This window comes from Ochlerotatus camptorhynchus, unplaced genomic scaffold (genome assembly GCF_037179485.1).
Source record: "Ochlerotatus camptorhynchus isolate MF236.1 unplaced genomic scaffold, CSIRO-AGI_Acam_v1.1 ptg000216l, whole genome shotgun sequence".
NCBI lineage: Eukaryota > Metazoa > Arthropoda > Insecta > Diptera > Culicidae > Ochlerotatus > Ochlerotatus camptorhynchus.
Genome location: NW_027040706.1, coordinates 1,565,145 through 1,587,961, shown reverse-complemented (window position 1 = coordinate 1,587,961; position 22,817 = coordinate 1,565,145). Strand labels below are relative to the sequence as shown.

General features: G+C 37.7%; 1 protein-coding gene across 1 annotated transcript; it reads right to left on the bottom strand.

The window, feature by feature from the left end:
* Window positions 1–2,342: 2,342 nt before the first annotated feature.
* Tcs4 (Threonyl-carbamoyl synthesis 4) lies at window positions 2,343–19,726 on the bottom strand. Its single transcript, XM_065224817.1, has 5 exons — window positions 19,608–19,726; window positions 15,675–15,815; window positions 15,037–15,170; window positions 14,514–14,975; window positions 2,343–2,761 (listed from the first exon to the last, which is right to left on the bottom strand). Exons 1-5 carry the CDS (start codon window positions 19,679–19,681, stop codon window positions 2,343–2,345), a joined length of 1,230 nt encoding a protein of 409 aa, XP_065080889.1. The 5' UTR covers window positions 19,682–19,726.
* Between the last annotated feature and the right edge of the window lie 3,091 nt (window positions 19,727–22,817).

The following is a 22,817-nucleotide window of genomic DNA, read 5'->3' as shown; positions in this document are numbered from 1 at the left end:
ATCTCCATAATACTAACTTGAATCGTGATGCTGTCTTCAGCAAAGTTGTTCCTTATAGTTTAAGTAACGTGTGCTGAAATTGTGAGCCTAATCGAGTTTGCTGAACCAGTGAAATATTATTTCTCCATACATTTCAACCAATATCCCCATATAAATTTTAAATCAAAAGCGCCAGCTCGTGTTACATCCGAATGAGCTGTAATTTTCAGAGAGTGGTTTTCTCACCTAATATCACAAATCCAGGGGTTGGCCCGTTTGTAAAAATTAAAGGGTTGTGTCCTAGACACAAACGCATTATGACGTAGAACCACGCAAAATTGATGTTTGTCATGCATTTTTGACTATTTTACTTATTATAATGAATGGGGCAGGGCAGAACGTATCTTTTGTGCAGAATATGGAAAAAAGGATGGACTTTGTATCACAGACAAACAGACATAACACTAGCAAGTTGTTCATCGAACAAGCATTTAACGGACAATATAAAAGTATCGTAATTGGTAGTACCGCCACCTGCGGCGCGCATAGTCAATTCCCTTGCGTATGACGTTTACACACTACCGCCATCTGTTCAGCGTACTACCCAGCACAGTGTGCTCAACAGATGGCGGTAATGTTTTAGCGACCATGTTTTACAGTGAGAATTATTCAATGTGTTATGTCTGTTTGTCTGTGTTTGTATGTTAATCTAATTGCATATATAGAAGTACCAGATATGTTTTACAGTCAGTTGTTGGTAATTTACCAACATAATATCATCGGATGTATGTCTCATCTTAAGCAATTGTTTTAAAAAATTTGGCTTTTGTTTTTACTTACAATTGTAGTTTACTTAAAATTTATTCCCGGAAAAAAGTGATCGGCAAATCCATGTCTTTTTTGAGTTGACGTTATAGACGGTAATATATAGAGGGATATTTTGCATATTCAAGTCTCATTTCTCATTATGTGACAGATGATCACGCCGTGATCCACCTTCATCCGCTGCATGACCAAGTGCCACGCCGTCCGAAGCGGTAATGAGCAGAGGCACGGCAGCAGCGTTGTTTTATTTCTTTTCAGGTTTAAGCAGAACGATGTGCAACCGCACCTGACAGGATTTTCCGCCGTTTTTTTATGAATGGGGTGGGCAGAAAGTTTATTTTGTGCAGAATATGTAAAAAATGGTGGACTTTGGATGTTAATCTCATTGCATATATAGAGGTACCAGATATGTTTTACAGTTAGTTGTTGGTAATTCATCGAATATATGTCTCGTTTTAAGCATTTTTTTTTTAATTTTGTCCTAGTGCCACGTCGTCCGAAGCGGTAATGAGCAGAGGCAGAAAAGCAGCGCTGTTTTATATCTTTTCAGGCTCAAGCAGAATGATGTGCAAGCAAGTGGTACTCGTTTATGATGACTGGGTTTGAGAAAAACGTTTAGTTCATAAAAACAATGATAAAATTATCATTTGCGCATTTTTCAAAAGTTTTTTGAATAAAAATTGGAAAAGCATTTATTTCAACAGATTCTTCAAGTAATATCCTATCGATTGGCGTATATGGATTTTAATTTTATTTATAAATGACAAAGTTACAAGCGTTCAAAGCCTAACACTATTTTACAACACATATTTTTTGATTTGTACCCCAGTATAGTCGACAAAGACGTAGTTCTACGTCAAAATGATAAAAAAGTCCCCCATATAAATGTGGGCCAGTCAAATCTAGACGCGTCGAGCTCAGATGATCCGACAGTTCGAGAAAAGAGTTTCTAAGTGTGTCATTCAGCGAGGAATCATCGCGTATTATCGACGCTTCGGGATCCTACACCGTCGAAAGGAACCCATGTGTTCTAGAGCGGTGGGCCAGAAAACGATGGAACAATCCAAAGGCACTGCATGTATACTCGAGCGGTTGGCTAAGTTCCGCGGGAGCTGTGTAATATCTGCTGCCTCTGTGAGATTGTCTCAATTGTAGACTGTATGAGTACGGATAAAATGTGAGAGTTGTGAGAAAGGACCAGGATTAGAAATAGGAGAATAGGATTACGACAGGTCACGAGAAAAGGAAGGAAGAATAAACGTGTTCATCAGTATTCAGTGAAGAATTTTACTAATTATTTCATAAAGAAAGATTCACTTGTAACAGTATCGGTTTTCAAATCAGTTGATGCACACGTAAGAAAGCGCGGCAAAGACGTGTACAACACGGGCATTTCTGAACGCGTCTGCATTACCACGGTGTTTCCTCTATGATGGTACCGCTGCGGCCATTTGTAGACTCTACAAGGAATCACCTTAAGGTCGGCCAATATTAAGATTTATACACATTTCGGAATGGAGAAACAACAAAGATTTGGTCTAAAATTTGCTAGGTATATTTGCGCTTTTCACTTTTTCAATTAATGACATTCCCAACTTCGTTTTACCCACAATGTCCACTGATGCATAATCCATGGTGACATCCTGTTCCACAAGCACTTTCTCAATGCCGTTCCAAGCTATCATGATGCCATTATCAGTACAGTGTTGTCTTTTAGGTCTAACTGTTTCGAAACCAAAAGTCTTTGCCATGTTAGCAACGGTTTTGAAAATAGTATCGTTACTGGCAACTCCTCCCGAGACTACGAGGAATCTTGCATCATTCGGCTGTACTAGTTGCTCTTTTTCACAAAACCGTATCGCTCGTTGTGTTCGCTGTGAAATATGACGTGCCGCTGCATTCAGGAAACCAGCGCAAAGATCCGGATAGTCAGGTATAACAGCATCTGGTGCAAGATCTGTAAGTAATCTTTTGATTATATTTAAGTCTTATGCCCTTATGCTATGTTTAGACTAAAGAGTTATAACATGCAATATGGCTATTTTGATGATAATTATTACATGCTAGAAAGGCTGCAGTGCGAACAAGCCATTAAACACTGGCCAGACTGGAGAATTATAACATGTTATAAACGCTACTTCAAGTTTTAAGTTACAACCCACATTTATTTATCAGGTAGTGGTACAGCGCTTTTGTTACGTAATACCATAGAGGTAACTCTAAGACTAGAAGGTCCCGAAATAACGTGCTCAACTTTTTGGCTCAGCTCTGGTACTTTTTTCGGTCCCAAGCTAATCGATTCACCCCTTGAAATATAGGAAAAACCGATAACCCCTCATTTTATCTGTCAAAATTTCATAGCGAATCAAAACAAACATAGTGTAGTACTGGAATTTATACAAGAATGGGGTACGTTAATCGATTTGCTTGGGACCAATAGGCTAGTCAAGCAGTGAGCCAATTTAAAATCGTTAGTTTCGTATTGATTGTTGGTAATACAATCTTATTTCGCTCCTACACGGACAGAAAATTGTTTGCATTGAACCAAAAAAAACTTTAGTTGTATTTAAACAAACAATTCCGGTTGAAATTATATTGCATTTTGTTGTTTCAATAATACATATTCATATAAATTCAAAATAGGATTCTGTTTTGTTTTAATAAGCCACTTTTCAACTGCAACTATTGTAAAAATAACAATATTCTATTATTAAGCCAACAATAGTTAATTTTAATTTAGCATTTATTTGCTGTGTCCATTCCCCGGACCATGAATGCAAAAATAACTACCAACCATTCCCTTGTTTTCACCCGGACAAAAATGTAAACAATAACTAAACTTGTGAATTTCGGGAAATAAGTGCAAAATTTCCGAAAATCTTGAGACTTGAGGTAAGTAAGTATGCTGAAGTTCGAGCTGCAGTTGCTAAATATAATCAATTTTCTGTTTTTTCCTTGATTTTTTTTCCGTCGATCGTGTTTTCCGTACTGAGTACCAATGCTCCCGACGCCAGGAAAGCAGCTCCCACACCTGGACCCTACATATCGACCCATCAACTAATTAACCGGGGACCAACGGCTTTACTTCCCTTCCGAAGGATGATCAGTGAAAAAGAAAACAAAACATAAAAAAAATTACCATATTATTTCCGGAGTGATGTGAGATTTGGGCGTAATTGCATTTGTAAACAAACACGTCAATCACCGATTTCTCGCGAATAAAAGCTCAATCTAGAAAATTAATAACACTATGAGGTAGAGGAATGATTCCTCTATCATTTGGTATAGTTTGTTTGTGAGATTGAGCGTTTATTCAAGAGAAATCAGTAATTGACGTGTTTGTTTTCAAAAGCATTACGCCAAAATCTCAAATCACTTCGAATTTTTGAATCAATAAACATATTTTTATTTCTACTCATGATGATTGAATCAACAAGAAATCTCTTTTAAAAACAAACATATTTTTGTTGTTGACAGGGTAGAAGGATCTAAAATCTTTCGAAAACTTTCTATTTTGTTTATGGACAGCTTCTAGAAAAATCTTAACAAACAATAAAAGCTGAATATGAGCTTATTCAGGTAAAAATATAATAAAACAAAGCTTTTAATCCACTCAAATTGTTTGCTGGAATATTTCATAAACAAAGATTTCTTTTATTTTTAAATGCAGACCTATCCGTTAATATGAGCCCATAAAGTTACAATTTTAGACATGATTGTAGGAATAATAACTTGTATACGAAAACTATAGTTTTATGATTAATAAAAATATGAAAAGAATAACTAAAAATGAATATTAAAAATTAGTTTTCGGATTATTAAGTCTAACCATAACCAACATTTTTGAAAAGAGTAATTTTGAGTTCTTCATTATTGATTATGTTGCACTATTACTGAAATTGTTAAACAATTGTTTTTACTACCTACTACGAAATGTTTTCTACTTGAAAATGTAAAATGCAAACTTTCTATTGTTGCAAACATAAATATTTCAAGTTTAAAAATTTCAATGGCGAAATATCTTTGTTGAAACGTGGTTATGACAACTATCTGATCCACCTCCAGAGTATACTTGACCGCCAGACTAAATAGACACGAAAGAGACGAAACCCTGATTAAATAGGTGACCTTTATGAAATCGTATGGGACGAAACTCTTGAAAATGTAGTTACAGAACGAACCTACGAGACTCGTATCTCAAGATACCACAAGTATGATGCGAATCGAATGATTTTAAAACTCTTTTACCTTCCGATTCAACTCCCATCAGCTAAAATGCCCTCTGCCATTATCACACGATCAAGATCCTAACGGCTCAAAAGTATAATTATAACACGAAAGTAATTTCCAGACATGTCATTTGAACTATAAACTTAAACGATCAATGGTCGATAGGTTCCAAAGGCCATGCCTCCTTCTGGGACTGGGTCACACTGGATACGGTGGCGTGCAGTGAATACTGTTAATTGAATTAATGTTAATATCGTATGTTCATAAAAATCCACACAAAATCCCTGACGTTGGAAAAATAAACAACTGAACTATCGCTAGGTATGTTTTACGTATTTCTGAAGTATTTTTAAATATTTTCAGATATCTACAATAGTTATGTCGAGAGAAATGCCTAGATTCGTCAAAGTCAAGAATTAGATGTTCTTGGTAATCGTGTCGTATACCTCTCGTCGTATTCATACCCGTCTTCCAGTCGTTCCGCCTATAGTGAACTATTCCGAATATAGCGACTATAGTTCCACCTCCTCGTTACCGGATCATCGTACCTAATGTCCTAGCGTTGGCTGGAGTAGCAGATTTCGGCGTTAACAAGTAAATTATGTGTTTGGCACGATACTTTAGTTCAAAAACTACCAAACGGTGGTGTTGAGTACTTGGCACTGATGAAGTCTGCAAGTAGTAGACGAAATACGCGTATCTATCAAAAGATAAGCAATTATAACGGAATTTAAAGGAAATAAACCAACCCACTCAAAGCTGTTCATACCAAACGAAGTCAATAAGAACGCGTGATATGAATGTTTGCACCGATTATTCTCAAAAACAAAAGAAGCGCTCCGATCGAATCAATTTTTATCTTCATCCGATAGGCCGAAGTGTATACAGTACTTGATTGCTAACTGGGCGTTCTTTAGCTGAGCTGCTTTTTAACTGGGCGTTCGTTAACTGGGCTGTAGCCCATTAAAAAAGTAGTTATATGGCAAAAATAGAAGTCACATGTAGTTTGACATTCCGTTGTCATAATTAGTGAGGGGAATTCGAATGGAATATAAAGTGTTACCAACCGGTGGAAAGTAACGGCTTTAAATTGGCTCACTACTTGACTAGCCTATTGGTCCCAAGCAAATCGATTAACGTACCCCATTCCAGTCGAAATTCTAGTACTACACTATGTTTGTTTTGATTCGCTATGAAAGGTGGACTGATAAAATGAGGGGCTCGTGGATTTTCCTATGTTTCGAGGGGTGCATCGATTAGCTTGGGACCGAAGATAGTACCAGAGCTGAGTCAAAAAGTTGAGCACGTTTCTTCGGGGCCTTCCTGTCTTAGAGTTACCTCTATGGTGTTACCAGTGTTACCGTGGAGGCACCATATTCGAAGCTATTCCTAAATCGACGCACGCAATAATATTCGACTATTTTCAATTATTATTTTTGAAATGTTATTTCTGCAAATATTATGCCGCGGATACACGTGGATGACAAACTATGAGCATGAGCATTATCTGTATAATAAATTATGAGTGCATCCATGGTAACACTTGTATAGTTTGTGTATAGTAGTTGCTCATAATTATTGTAGAAATAATGTTTATGCTTATAGTAGGTCATACAAGTGTATCTGCGGCATTAGTTCCTGTGTTCTAGGGATGATAGTGTAACAAAGTTTTTTTTTAAATGTCTTGTTAAAATCTAAATGCGATCAAAAATAGACGAATGGCTCATCAATAGTAACGCGTCAAATATGGTGCTGGCACGGTAATAGAAATAAATTTGAAATTATTTTCATTTTGCACTGAAATCAAGACTTGGAAGTGTTTTCAGCCGGAGCCCTAAGCCACTAAACTTTACACTGTTTCAATTCAATGCGCGTGAAAAAAAATTTAGTTAAAAAAGCGATATATTTTAGAAATAAGTAAGAATAGAGAAATACTATATTCTACAAAATTGTGTATTGCTGCTTTTTGCATATCATATAATATGACACACAAAAATTGTATAACAACCACACAAAAATACGATTTAAGTAACTTAAACGAGCACATAGAAAGTTAGCAAACTTTCTAGTAATAATATGTTCTACAACTTCGCTCAAGACACCAATGCATTATATTGTCATTTAAAAAAAAAACATTTCCATCTAACTTGTAGGGGTAATCAAAAACGAATAGCGTCAAAAGTTAAATCTTTCAGTTTCAATCAACTCAAAGACCTTTGAAGAAGACACCACAAAATAAAGTTTTTCCCTCATATCTCAAACGATCCTTTTTTTGTTTTAGACCACTGTGCGCACGAAGCTTCTTCCAGAATGACATAAAGACTATGGGTTGGCGACCGATTCAGCAATTTAACAATCGAACGAACCAAGCATGCATCAACTCGATCTACATTCCTAGTTGAACACTCAGTCGGTTAACAACGTCCCGGTCTCAGTCGCGCGGCATCTAGTTTTTTTCGGTGTTTTTTTCCGCCCGAGCGGTTTTTTCACCCCCCCCCCCCATTGGGTGCCCCAAGTGACCAGTGTGCAACAGAGGAAGTGGAATTCCATGGGCCGAGCCCCTTGGAGTTGCCATCCAGCTTTAGTTCACCCCGGTAATCCATCCGGTCGTCAAGCCATCATCGTGCCGACCCACCAACACCAATCATCACCACCAGCAGCAGCAAACGGACCATCTAGCTGCAACGGCTGATAGGTTGTTTACAACCGGCATAAGTATTAGACAATACATTTTGCAAGTCCATTGCCTCCCTATTGTAGTTAAATTTTGCCTCGTGGCGCGTGACTCTGTCTCTCACCCCTGGTAGGGGAGTATGGGTCATAGTGAGACAACTTTTTGCAAGTAGATATAAGTTTTTTTTTTGTTTCGATTTTTTTTTCTTTTTGATTTGTTCGTACGTCGGGCAAAAAATTTAATTACTAGTAATTAAAATTAATTAATTAGTGAAGGTTTAAATTTTTTTTTTCCTTCTTAAGTGGTTGCGCACCGCTTTTGCGCAACACTTATGGCATCTTCCGATGCCTACGTTACGCGAACCAGATACTATGAACCGTCTTCGAAAGGACCATGGGTTGTCTTTTTTCGGCCCAAAAATAAACCTTTGAAAACTCTCGACATAACGAGAGATTTGCTGCGTAAGTATCCGGGAATCTTGGTACACAAAGAAAGATTCAACAAACTGCGTGTAGAAGCACCGACTTATGATGTGGCAAATAAAATTGCTGAACACGAGCTTTTTAGTGTTGAGTATAACATCTACATCCCTTCTCGAGATGTGGAGATAGAAGGCGTGGTCTCCGACGCGAGTCTGACTGTCGAGGACTTGAAACATGCCTCGGGAACTTTTAAAAACTCGACATTCGCTACCGCGCTAGTGAAGATACTGGATGTAAGGCAACTGCATTCAGCATCTTTGCTAGACGGTAAAAAAGTTTATCAACATTCAGACTCGTTCCGGGTGACTTTCGCAGGTTCAGTTCTCCCAAACTTTGTTAAAATTGATGGTGCTTTTTTTCCGGTGCGGCTGTTTGTACAGAGGGTATATAATTGTACCAACTGCAAAAGGCTGGGACACTCGGCCAGCCATTGCGGCAACAAAACTCGTTGTGGCAAATGTGGTGAAAACCACAAAGAGGATTCTTGCCACAAAGAATCAGTAAAATGCGCTTATTGTGGCGAGAATCCTCACCCCTTGCAGGAGTGCCCGATGTACAAACAGCACTCCGATAAAGTGCAGCGTTCAATCTCTGGACGCTCCAAGCAGACATATGCTCAAATGTTGAAGGCTGCATCAGCCGTCCAAGATGCAAACCAATTTTCGATTTTGTCAGCTGAAGAATCGGACTCTGACTCATCGGATGAAGGTGATTCTACGGTGGTACACGCACCTTCAAAAATGGACGGATCCTCAAAAAGAAAATGCCCCTCCCCGAAAGTGCGCCGTAAGAAAACTAAAGTCACCTCCAGAAGATTGCCAAATTCCCAGGGTAATGGGGATGAAAAAACAAAACCGAAGGCTCCTGCTGATCCAATCCCTGGATGCAGCAAGAATTTTCCGCCATTGCCCAACAAAGATAAAAAAAATAAAAAAGCTGCTCCTCAAACTTCTCAAAAGAAATCCAAGTCCGAACGAAACATGTTCAACATACAAGACCCTCTAAGAAGCTTTTTTTCTGCCTTGCTTCCAACGTTAGAATCATATCTTAAGCAATTGACTGTTTCATGGCCCCTCCTTGCATCAATCATATCTTTCGATGGATAATTCGTCGAACGAGGTTGAAGATATGATCACTGTGCTACAGTGGAACTGCCGTAGTCTAGTGCCTAAACTAGACTCGTTCAAATTTTTACTTCACAATTCTGATTGTGATATATTTGCTCTCTGTGAAACATGGCTTTCTTCCGATAAAGAACTCAACTTCCACGATTTTAACATTATTCGCCTGGATAGAGACGATTCTTATGGAGGAGTACTTTTAGGGATCAAAAAGTGCTACCCTTTCTACAAAATTTCCCTTCCTGCTCTATCAGGCGTCGAAATCGTCGCTTGCCAAATAAATGTGAAGAACAAAGACCTTTGCATAGCTTCAGTTTATGTTCCACCAAGAACCTCCATTAGCCGTAGTCAACTCTGGAATCTAGTTTCGATTCTTCCATCCCCAGTATTAATTCTGGGTGATATGAACTCCCATGGTACTGGGTGGGGCGATCTATATGACGACAATAGAGCGGCTATTTTTTACGATTTATGTGACGATTTCAATTTGACTATTTTGAACACTGGTGAAGCGACACGTATAGCAAAACCTCCGGCTCGAGAAAGCCGACTCGACCTATCTTTGTGTTCAAGATCGCTATCATTGGATTGTCAGTGGAAGGTTATCAATGATCCCCATGGTAGCGATCATTTGCCAATCATCATTTCAATAAAGTGTGGCCCTCACTCTGCAGAACCATCTCGGGTTCCATTTGATCTTACAAGGAACATCGACTGGCAGAAATATGCAACGGCGGTGACAATCGGTGTCGAATCAATAGATGCGCTTCCACCATTGGAAGAATATCGATTCCTAGCCGATTTGATTTACAAAAGCTCACTGGAAGCACAAAAAAGAAAAGTTCCAAGTGCACCCTTTAAAAGGAGACCAGCCACACCTGGTTGGGACGAAGAATGCACAAAATTGTATGTAGAAAAATCTGATGCTTTCAAAGCTTTTCGTAGACACAAAACCTCCACTTACTTCGAGGAATATTCAAAGCTTGAGACAAAGCTGAAACAATTAATCAAAGCAAAAAAACGCGGTTATTGGCGCAATTTCGTCGAGGGACTCTCACGAGAAACCTCAATGAACACCTTGTGGAGGGTGGCTCGCAACATGCGTAACCGCTCATCTTTCAATGAGAGTGAAGAATACTCCAGCCGATGGATATTCGATTTCGCTAAAAAGGTCTGTCCGGACTCAGTTCCAGCAAAAAATATTCTTCGAGAAGCGTCTCCTAGCGGCGGCTCTCTGGACAGACCATTCTCAATGCTGGATTTCTCTATGGCTCTTCTTTCATCGAACAACTCCTCACCGGGAAGCGATATGATTAAATTCAATCTTCTGAAAAATCTCCCAGATATCGCTAAAAGACGCTTGCTAGATTTATTCAATTCCTTGCTAGAAAACAACATTGTACCGCCTGAATGGAGACAGGTCAAAGTAATAGCCATTAAAAAACCTGGCAAATCAGCGTCTGACCATAACTCATACCGTCCGATTGCTATGCTTTCGTGCATTAGGAAATTGTTGGAGAAAATGATCCTTCGGAGACTCGATCACTGGGTCGAATCAAATAACTTGCTATCAAATACACAGTTTGGGTTCCGCAAGAGCAAAGGAACAAACGATTGTCTAGCGCTGCTTTCCACAGATATTCAACTGGCCTTTGCGCACAAGGAGCAATTGGCTTCAGTATTCTTGGACATTAAGGGGGCTTTTGATTCAGTTTCCATTGAAATTCTGTCAGACAATCTGCACAGATGTGGACTTTCTGGAATTTTAAATAATTTCTTGTACAATTTATTGTCAGAAAAGCAAATGAACTTTTCTCTTGGAAAACTGACAACTTCCAGAATTAGTTACATGGGCCTGCCCCAAGGCTCATGTCTCAGCCCTCTTCTTTATAACTTTTATGTCAAAGATATCGACAACTGTTTGGCAGAACAATGCACGCTAAGACAACTTGCAGATGACGGTGTGGTTTCCGTAAGAGGTCCACATGCCGTGGACTTGCAAGGACCATTGCAAAATTCCTTAGATAACTTGTCTTCTTGGGCTAGGAATCTAGGGATCGAATTCTCGCCGCAGAAAACTGAACTGGTAGTGTTTACTCGAAAGCGGTACCCAGCCCAAATTCAGCTTAATCTTTTGGGCAGAAACATTACCCAATCATTGTCTTTCAAGTACCTTGGGGTCTGGTTTGATTCAAAGTGCACTTGGAATGCCCATATTACGTATTTGAAGCAAAAATGTCAGCAGAGGATCAACTTTCTCCGTTCAATTTGCGGCACATGGTGGGGTGCTCAACCGGGAGACCTCATAACGCTTTATAAAACAACAATTCTCTCTGTTCTAGAGTACGGCTCTTTCTGCTTTCTCTCGGCAAGAAAAAGTCACCTAATAAAATTGGAACGAATTCAATATCGTTGTCTGCGTATTGCTCTAGGCTGTATGCACTCAACGCATAACATGAGTCTCGAGGTTCTGGCAGGAGTAACACCCCTCCAGAACCGTTTCTGGGAGCTCTCTCTCAGAATACTAATCAAATGCGGAGTGACGAACACACATATAATTGCTAATTTTGAAGAAATTCTTGGGCTGAACACACAATCTCGATTTATGAGAATCTACCACCACTACATATCATCAGATATGTGTCTTCCTTGTTATACTCCAGACCGTGTTCACTTCACCAATCGCAGTTCCTCAATTGAATATGATCTGACCATGAAACAAGCAACTCATGGGATTCCCGATCAACTTCGACCTATTATTATTCCGCGTATTTTTACTGAAAAGTACCAACAAGTCAATTGCATGAAAAGATATTTTACAGACGGGTCCCGTCTCAATGGATCCACTGGCTTCGGTGTCTTCAATGAAAACTCTAGCGCCTTCCGCAAACTTCAGGAACCTTGTTCCGTTTTTGTTGCTGAGCTGGCAGCAATCAACTTCGCATTGGGGATGATTTCCAACATGCCCGCAGACCATTACTTCATCTTCACGGATAGTCTCAGTTCGATTGAGGCTATTCGGTCGATGAAACAAGGTAGGCACTCATCTTATTTCCTATCAAAGGTAAGGGAGCAGATGTGTGTGCTGGTCGAAAGATCATATATGATTACCTTTGTATGGGTCCCCTCACATTGCTCAATCCCAGGCAATGAGAAGGCGGACTCTCTCGCAAAGGTGGGCGCGCAGGAAGGCGAATTGTATGACAGGCAAATTTCACACGATGAATTTTACCATTTAGTGCGTCAGAGTACCTTTTCGAGTTGGCAAACCGATTGGGACACTGGAAATCTTGGACGGTGGTTACATTCAATTATTCCTAATGTTTCTTCGAGAGCGTGGTTTAAAGGCTTGGGCTTAAGTCGTGACTTCATTCGCGTGATGAGTAGACTTATGTCCAACCACTACTCGCTAGATGCTCATCTCAATAGAATAAACCTCGTGGACAACAACATCTGTCGGTGTGGAAACGGTTACGATGACATCGAACACGCAGTTTGGCAATGTACGGATAATGACGCCGCCAGAGAGCGACTTTTGAATACCCTCGAGGCCCAAGGAAGACAACCCTATGTTCCTATCAGAGACGTGTTGGCAACCCGCGATCTCTGCTATATGCAGTCCGTTTATGTTTTTCTTCAAATGTCTAGTATAAGAATTTAATTCCTTTTGTCTTTTGTCTCTCTTTATTAGTTTTTGTTTGTCTTGTCCCCCCGTCTCGATGAGTCTCATCGTCGCCCACTGGTCACCATAGCCGGTCGAACTCCGGACGAAGCCAGAACAGCACTACCGTTCATACTGGCGACAACGCTCTGATGAGACAACAGAGCGTTGTCCCCAAGCTCCTCCCCTGATCCTATCCTTCGAAAATGTACCCTTCTAAGCTCGAGTAAGCCGAGAGTAATCGGCCCAACTCCTACTAGACATAGAATTAAGTGAATTTTGTTACACACAGTGAACAATGAATTATCGGCTCCGTAAAGCTAACGCGATTGAGCCTTCCAAATAAACGAACTAGATAAAAAAAAAAAAAAACTCGATCTACAATAAAATATAAAGTTCACGGGGTGTAATGATAAAAAAAATCTTTTTTAATAAAATAACAAAAATGTTCAAAGAGGGTCTTTTTTTCTGAGTGTGTATCGAAATTCCCGAATTTGTTACTACTGATTGAATATTCAAGGATTATCTGTACAAATTCGGGCTTGATCGACTGGGTTTGTCGGCAGCTTGAGCAATTTTAGTAAATATCTTCTTTTTTGAAAACCTTTTATCAAACTGCTATATTTTTAAGAACAAAATGAGACAATTTTGTTTACATAAAAATGGCTGTTTGTTGACAATAATATTGCTGTAAAATTCTCATTGCACATTTCTTGTGGCTCAAAAAAAAATAAGGAGTATCGTCAAATGTTATTTCCACCAGTTAAAACAGAGGATGAAAAGATATTACGAGTGAACAGAAAAATATTTATTGTTGATGGCAATATAGTTGCTACTACCTTATAAAGGGTTAAGACAGAAAGTCTTTAATATTCCTACTTCGAATCACATACACCGGTACGCTCCACAATCGATCAGCACTGTCGCCACCAATGGGCTGCTAAGCCAGCATTTTTCGGTTGGCTGCTATTTTTCACTCAAACACTTACAATCTACACAAATAGGTTGGGCCCGAGTTTTCAAGACCTTCGCAAGCATTGACAATACTTCCAAAGCTGTCTTTGTTTCCCTGACGTGGACGTAGTTACCTGGTTCAAGAAGTAGAAGTAAAAGTATCTTCGCTCTTGCCTCCGCTTCGGCTTTACAGAGCATCGACTACAGGAAAGCTTGAACAACTTCCAATTTTCTTGTCCAAAGATGCATTCGATTCCGAGAAGGCTTGAATCGACAATGCAACTTACCAGCTGCGCTTGAGGATTCGGCTGAATTTGAAGTCATCTTTTCGCCTGATTAAATTCTCCATCTTCCTAATATAACGTTCACGTATAGTAACATAACGGTTGCCGATTGAAAAAAACGTTATTGCCAAGAATTTAATATCTTTGAACTCCTAATACGTCTATTTCGAATTTTTTATCCCGTTTGCAATTATATTTAGTTTGTTGTATGATATTTTCTAGTACGTCTTATTGTGTTTTGGACCCAATTGTCAAATTAACGAATATACTTAATCTTATTTACCAAACTGCCTTTTAACTTACCTAATTTTTTTTCCTGCTGCAATATATGTCTGGTGGCCGTATTTTTCAATCCAGCAAAACTAAATTGACAATCTCGATAATGCGACAATGGTAGTGGGAAGTCGTACTTTTTAGTATCATTACTGAACTTGGCAGCTTGTTCAATTGCCCGTCCTCCGGAAAGCCAAGCGTAATCAGGTAAATTTCTTAGTTTCAATCTTCGAGCAATTTTGTCAAACGCTTCACCTGGAGCATCATCCAAGGTTTCACCGAGTAAATAAAACTGACGTGTGCTTTTCACCAAAGTTAACAGAGAATGACCTCCACTTATCAGAATACATATAAACGGAAATGTGACTTTGTTCGTCATTCTGGCCATTAGAGCATGTGCTTCCATATGATGGATTGGTATCATTGGTTTCTGGTACTTTCTAGCCAAATATTTAGCATAACGCAATCCTACTAGTAAGCTCAGAGGTAACCCTATAAAAAATAAGTTTCCCTTATAATTACGTCATTGTTGTAAAAACTGAATTCAATATACCTGGTCTGTTTGTAACTGCAATAGCATCTATTTGTGAGCAGTCCATATTAGCATCTTGAAATGTTTGTTGTACAACATTATCTATATGCATCCGATGGAAATCTTGGGCAACAGGTGGTATAATGCCACCGAATCTAAGTAAAATAAAAAATGAATATCCAAAGTAATACAATGACATAATTGTTCGATTTAAAAAAATAAATTAAAAAGCATGTAGATAGAAGCAGACATATAAAATACAAGCGGCAGTCCCCTACTCGACCTTGCAATGTTCCGAATAAGGCCAGAATCATATCAGAAATGCCTAGCTCGAAACGTAAAAAAGACTGAACGTCAATTTCTGATGAATGTAAACTAAATAAACCGTCTAATAGCGCAGACCTACACAGTTACAGAAATAAGTTATCACTTTAATTAAATTCATTGCAATCTGGGGTACAAAATGCGAGACGGTGGAACAAAATGGCCGCACAGGTCGACAGTGCAATAAAAATCTACAATTGTTCTACTTAACAGTCGTCTTACATCAAACCAATATCGAGATAGAGCTGATTCATTGCGTCCAGATTCTAACTGGATCATGTTTTAAGTAACTGGAAAGCCTATATATAACCTGGGATATATAACCATATGCTTACTTTAGGTGGCTATTCTGTTGTGAGTATATGCACTCGCCTAGAACATGGCCATTGCTGCTCACTATTGCAGCGCCACTATCGTCGCAACTCGTTTCTATACCCAGAATATAAGGTCGAACTGGTGCACTAGTGCATCTTCGTCTGAAAAAAAAAACATAAGGAAAAAGTTTAATGTTAACAGAATACATAATAAGCTACACTGAGGGAAGTGAGACTTGTGGGATAATTTCCCGAGCAAAGTCGGTTAACAAAAGCAAATCGATATTAAAGTTTGCAGTTCATATCATAATGAAAACTCATTTTGGTTTCAACTGTCGCGACATAAGTCTAATTAAATATTATAGTGTTTTCATTATGCTGTCAAGATTTTTTAAATGAAAGCAACTTTACTTGAAGTTCTGCTCCTTGACGTCTTATTTAAAATTAAATTTAAGTTCATCTGTTTTTGAACTAACGATTATTGTTTATTTGTTTTGCTTAATATATTTTAGGTCATTCGTTACTTGCCCTGGGTGAGATTTGAGCCAAGTCTTTAAGCGTGAGAAGCATGGACCGTATTCAGTTAAACATTTTGAAAGCAAAATCAGTAATCAAAGCAGTTTTTTTTTTTTTTTTTTATTATAGTTACTTTAACACTCTTGGGTTATTCGTGACTTGTCCGGGGGTGAGATTTAAACTCGTGACTTTGGCGTGAGAGGTATGGATGTTAACCACTACGCCGGGGTCGCCCCCGATGCAGTGTTATTTTTTCAATAACTTTAAACACTACTTGTTAATAAATCAACTCTTTATTTTAAGTATTTATACAGTTCTTGTCACTTCAAAAAACAAACTTTTCTTCTAGTGCCAAGCGCAGTGACAGCTAACGGAGTATAACCAACAATCAATACGAAACTAACGATTTTAAATTGGCTCACTACTTGACTAGGTAACTCTAAGACTAGAAGGTCCCGAAGAAACGAGCTCAACTTTTTGGCTCAGCTCTGGTACTCTCTTCGGTCCCAAGCTAATCGATTCACCCCTCGAAACATAGGAAAATCCACTAACCCCTAATTTTATCTGTCATACTTTCATAGCGAATCAAAACAAACATTGTGTAGTAGTAGAATTTCGACTAGAATGGGGTACATTAATCGTTTGCTTGGGACCAATAGGCTAGTCAAGTAGTGAGCCAATTTCAAATCGTTAGTTTCGTATTGATTGTTGGTTGTACTACCGTTGTACCAACAATCAATACGAAACTAACGATTTTGGCTCGAAAACTTTGGTGACGCACCTGCTATTGCAATTTTTCAGTGTACCACATGGCAACACCACTACTACTGGATTGTACCACATGGCAACACTACTAATGGATTGTACCACATGGCAACACTAAATATGTACTAGAATGTTTTGGTTCTATTTCTTTCACTCTACTCTAAACTGAAATGCATAAAAAAATGACAAAATGATACACTCTTTGCACACTGTCTAAGATCATATTGCACACAAAATCAACTATGTTCAAATCAAAACAAAAATACTAGCCCATCTGGTGGCTGATGGCACAAGCTTCTAAGAAAATTCTATTACAGCGAACCACATTATTTTAATTGATTTCTTCGCCAGTTAGTCGTCTGTCACTTCGTTTGTGGTTTAATCATGGTTGATTAGATTGTAGATTATCTTTTTTTTAATATTTTTTAATCATTTTTGATTCTATTTTAAAAATTTTTGATTGAATTTTATTCTTTTTTTTTATTATATATCAGTATTGAAAAAGAATAAAATTTAATACTGGAAGGATTATTTCGATTTTAATCATGCATAACTACTGCCGAAGTAATCATGGCTCGGACTCAATAAAGTGAAGCGGGAAACTGCATACTTTTTAACACAAACGAAGTGACAGACGGAGCGGCTCGAAAATTTTGGTGACGCACCTGCTATTGCAATTTTTCAGTGTACCACATGGCAACACCACTACTACTGGATTGTACCACATGGCAACACTACTACTAGATTGAACTAGCATTTTCACCAAATGTACTAGAATGTTTTGGTTCTATCTCTTTCACTCTACTCAAAACTGAAATGCATAAAAAAATGACAAAATGATACGCACTCTTTGCACACTGTCAAAGAATCTTTGTACACAAAATCAACTTTGTTCAAATCAAAACAAAAAAACTAACCCATCTGGTGGATGATGGCATAAGCTTCCAAGAAAATTCTATTACAGTGAACCACATTATTTAAATGGATTTCTTCGCCAGTTAGTCGTCTGTCACTTCGTTTGTGCTTTTTAAGCTTTTTTGATTTAATTTATCTTTGAGTGTTCCTCATTTAATTGGTAAACTATGGTTTACTCTAAAGAGTCTAAATTTATAAAGAGGCGACATGTCAAAATTGGAACAATCGGTTGTCCGTTAAAGTCATTAGAAAAGTCATTCCAATCGAGCAGAAGACCTGTCAAATGGATAAGATGACGTCTCTTTTTAAATTCAGGCTCTTTAGTTTACTCATTAATGGGTAAATGGGAGGTCTGTCAATAAATGTGTGTTTTTACCCATTTTCTTAAATTGCGTTTACCGTAAAATTGGTAAAAGATACCTTTAACGGACAACCGATTGTTCCAATTTTGACATGTCGCCTCTTTATAAATTTAGACTCTTTAGAGTAAACCATAGTTTACCAATTAAATGAGGAACACGCAAAGATAAATAATCGATTAGTAGTTAATCGAGTAATTAAAAGATGGGACATCTCTGATTTTGGTGTGATTGTTTTGATAAAAATGAGCGCAAAATTTCATCTCTACCGAGGGGGCAGCAAAATCACAAAATTACTTTGAATACGGGGGGTATTCATTGGATGAAAGAGACCGTGAAAGAGGACACTAAAATAGAAAGTTTTTCTTCCGACAGTTTCATCTTAGTATTCATCTTTGGATTAATATCAGATGCTTATTTTTTAGAAAGAGAGGATTAATTTTTAATCATTCGATATGATTAAACTGAGTTTAATGTCAAATTGATTAAATTTCAAGCAAAATGGAAATAGTTCAATTTATCAGTGAAGGGCACTTTTAGCGGAAATGGGTATTTTTGTACCCATTAATGGGTTTTCGCGAAAAACCGTGTACGCAAACGTTACACGCTAACTTCTGCTTACTCACCAGGTGAGTCTATCGTACTCACTTTCGTCCGATGTATCGAGTTGTCAAAAATTGAGTAAACGAGAAATGTCAAACTGAGTAAAAGCCACTCAGTCAGCAAAATCCTGGACTTGGAAAAAATGCCAGTCATTTCGGAGGTAACCTCATAGAAAATGTTACTTAAAACCGGCTGAAATGCCTTCAGGTAAGTACGAATTGTTTAGGGAAACGGTGTTGAACCATTTTCTGCTCCGGCAGAATGAATCCGGAGCAGGCAATTTCCATTTCCTTGAATAAAAATCAAAACAAAAACCCTCCCCGCAACTGAAAATACCGGCGGGTGGATTTGACTCAGTCTACGTGAGAACGTCGTTTACTCAAAAGTGAGTCAACATAAGACTACTCAATTTTGAGTAGCCCTACCTGCCGCTGAGATGAGTACATTCGACTCAATTTTGAGTTGACCAGAATAAGCGTTTATACACCATGGATTTTGCTGGCTTTTACTCAGTTTGACATTTCTCGTTTACTCAATTTTTGACAACTCGATACATCGGACGGAAGTGAGTACGATCGACTCACCTGGTGAGTAAGCAGAAGTTAGCGTGTAGACTGTGCGTGAAACAAGACGGCCTATATACTATATCTCTTCATTCCACAGAAAATTTTCCTAAAATACTGTCAATTTTTGCTAGAAAAGACTTTTCAACGGTGCCATCAACACCAATAGGATGAATCAATGGATTCGGCGATTACGTGCAGACATATAACTATCGCGAAAAGATAAAAATTACCTGATTAGTGAAACAGTGGAAATTATTTGCTTTTCTTTCAATACTTTTAACATAATTTTAGTATTAAATAACATGGAACTATTTTGGAATTCACAATAACCAACAACCTATTAACAGTTCTTCACTCAAGTTGCTAGTAGTTTCAATCTTGGTCTTGACGTGATGGCGTTTTTTGTTTACATCTTTTCTACACTCTAATTCTTGATCACTCATTTTAAGCGTGAAAACAACTCTATATGAACATTTTTTTCTTTTTCCTCCCTTTTTATGGCACAGACCTGTTGGTTCATATTAGTACGTCCTTTTTTGTCATCGACTTCTGGGTTCTGCGGAGTCGACCAATTTTATTTTGCAAGCCTGCTTGAAAATTTTCTTAAGTTTAAAATTGATTTGCTCTTTCTCAGTTGATTCCCGCCAAAAGCTCTGAGCCAGGAGTGCTCGAGCCCCCATGACTCTATCAAAGTTTGTTTACATACATGTTTCGCCAAAGTATCCCGCATAAGCGCGAACCATAAATTGACCTTACCGATAATGGTTATAAATTGTGTATAATCCCTGCTAAACTTCAACTGAAATGGTTATGGAACTTTACATGAACGTTTAATGATAAAGTTTTAACCTTAAGTATTATAGTTTTTTGGAAGTGGACCTTACAAATAATGGGTTGTTAAGAACCATTACCATTCAAAATTCTTGTTTTCTCCATACATTTTCGGAAAGAAAACTATACTAAAACCTTTTAACTTATGGTTTGAGAACATTAATGGTAATGGTTATGGTAACCAGTAAGGTCCATGAATGGTTTTGTAACATCGATCAACTTTATGTGGAATATATCGCGAATTGGTTGCCTGTAAATTACTGATTACCAATTCACGATATATTTCACGTAAAGTTGAGTGATAATACAAAACCATTATTGGACCTTACTGACTACCATAACCATAACCATTAATGTTCTCAAACCATAAGTAAAAACGTTCTAATATAGTTCTCTTTCCAAAAATGTATGGAGAAAACAAGAATTTGGAATGGTAATGGTTCTTAACAACCCATGATTTGTAAGGTCCGCTTCCAAAAAACCATAACACATAAGGTTAAAACTTTATCACACAAACGTTCATGTAAAGTTCAATAACCATTTCAGTTGAAGTTTAGCAGGGATTATAAACAATGTATAACCATTATCGGTAAGGTCATGTGATGGTTCGCGTTTATGCGGGATGTTTTACTGTAATTGAAAACTCAGCTGCCTCATAAAAACTATGCTGGTTTTTATACTTTCATCACTAAGCCTGTTGGATTTTATCTTTGAGCTTAAAATTAAGAATGTGTTATGAAAAAGTATAGAACATTTTTATGAGATTACAATGCTTGACGGTAGATAAGAACAGTAACTGCATTTGCTGCTTCTGAATGTTTGGCTCCCGCTTGACAGTTCACACTGGCTCCCAAGTGACAAGCACCTTGAGTGAGAAGGGGGGCGACCCCGGCGTAGTGGTTAGCATCCATACCTCTCACGCTAAAGTCACGAGTTCAAATCTCACCCCCGGACAAGTCACGAATGACCCAAGAGCGTTAAAGTGACTATAATATAAAAAAAAAAAAAAAAACCTTGAGTGAGTCCGCAGCACTCAGATCGACTTTCTCTTCCTGCAAAAATATTTCCTGGATGTGTTTGACGTTTCGGATGCTATACACGCTATTTCAAAACTTCCCAAATTTGGGTAGAATCCACCCAGATCTGTCAAAATTGAACCTACCCAAAAATGGGTAAACTATGTTGTGAGTGACTAGTTGACAAATTAACAACGTCGATCGGATTCATGTCGACCAGACTTAATTCTAGATAAACATTTCAAAAGGTCCTATCTGACATTTGTAAAAAAATCGAGTTTAATCATTAACAACCATTCTTAGTTAAAATCATAATTCCAAACTATAGTTAAGATTGTGTATACACTATTGTTTCATTTCGGCTAGCAGTTAAATTCCATCAAACTTTTGTTCCGTTACATCACAACTGGCGATTCTATATAACATTCCCCAGAATGAGTATGCCATATGTATTAGATTGACTATTTTAGTTTATTATAGTCACTCCTGGAATCTTCTTTCGCGTATATAATAAGAAGAGAAAAGCTTCTTAATGGAACAAGGGGTTTTCCCTTTGAAAATATAAGAAAAGGAAATAATTAATTCTTTAGATATACGATAAAAAAGGGAATATTCCCTTCTTTGAATATATAACAGAGAACATAATTAATTCGTTAAATATATGATAAAGAAGGAAATATTCCCTTCTTTGAAAATATAACAAAAGGAAATATTAATTCTTTAAATATACGATAAAGAAGGGAATATTCACTTCTTTTTATATATAAGGAAAATCTATAATCAATAGTTTTTCGCAAGGGATTCGGGGTAATGCCCATTCGGGATATTAACGTGTGGAATAATGTTATAAATTTGTAATCGGTAGTTCAATGTTCCATGCACAGATTTTTTAATCCATCACGAGAAATTCTTTAACTCAGGTCGAACAATTCTTCGATAAGGTTTAACAGTTTCCGACTGGTTGAATTGGATTGCATAATAGACCCTTTGACTTTTTAAATGATGAACGAAGTGCTCGAAAACTTGAAGGTTGTCATTTTCTAAAGAGCTATAAAATGGTTTGGAATTGATAAATACATAGTTCCATAAAAGTAAACGTACCTAGTGTATCATCAATAGTAAAGTGAAACTAGTCAGAGAGTTTTATCATGAAAAATATATTAAATCAAATGTATAAAATTTATCGAGAAAATTGGTATTCAGAAGATATATTATTCATTGTGCAAGATACTTGCGGACCTGTTTATTTATGGACGCCTGTTCTGTAATATAAAACTGAACTATAATATCAAATGACAAAAAAAGGTGATAAATTACTAATTTCATCATCTTTTCTGGGGAATGGTACATTCTGGGAAGTGCTTTTCTGGGGAAGTGCTTTTCTGGGGAATGTTATAGAATCCAACTGGCATCACTAGTATACATCTATCAATATGTAAAGATACAGACAAGCCCTGGGACCTGGTTGCAGTTAAGCAAGGTTATGCCAATGCCCAGGGTGTTAGCTGTAGACCAAAACTAAGATGGCATCCAAATTCTCCCTAATCAAAACCTTCGACAAAAAAATCTTACAGATTTATTATCCTTTATTGA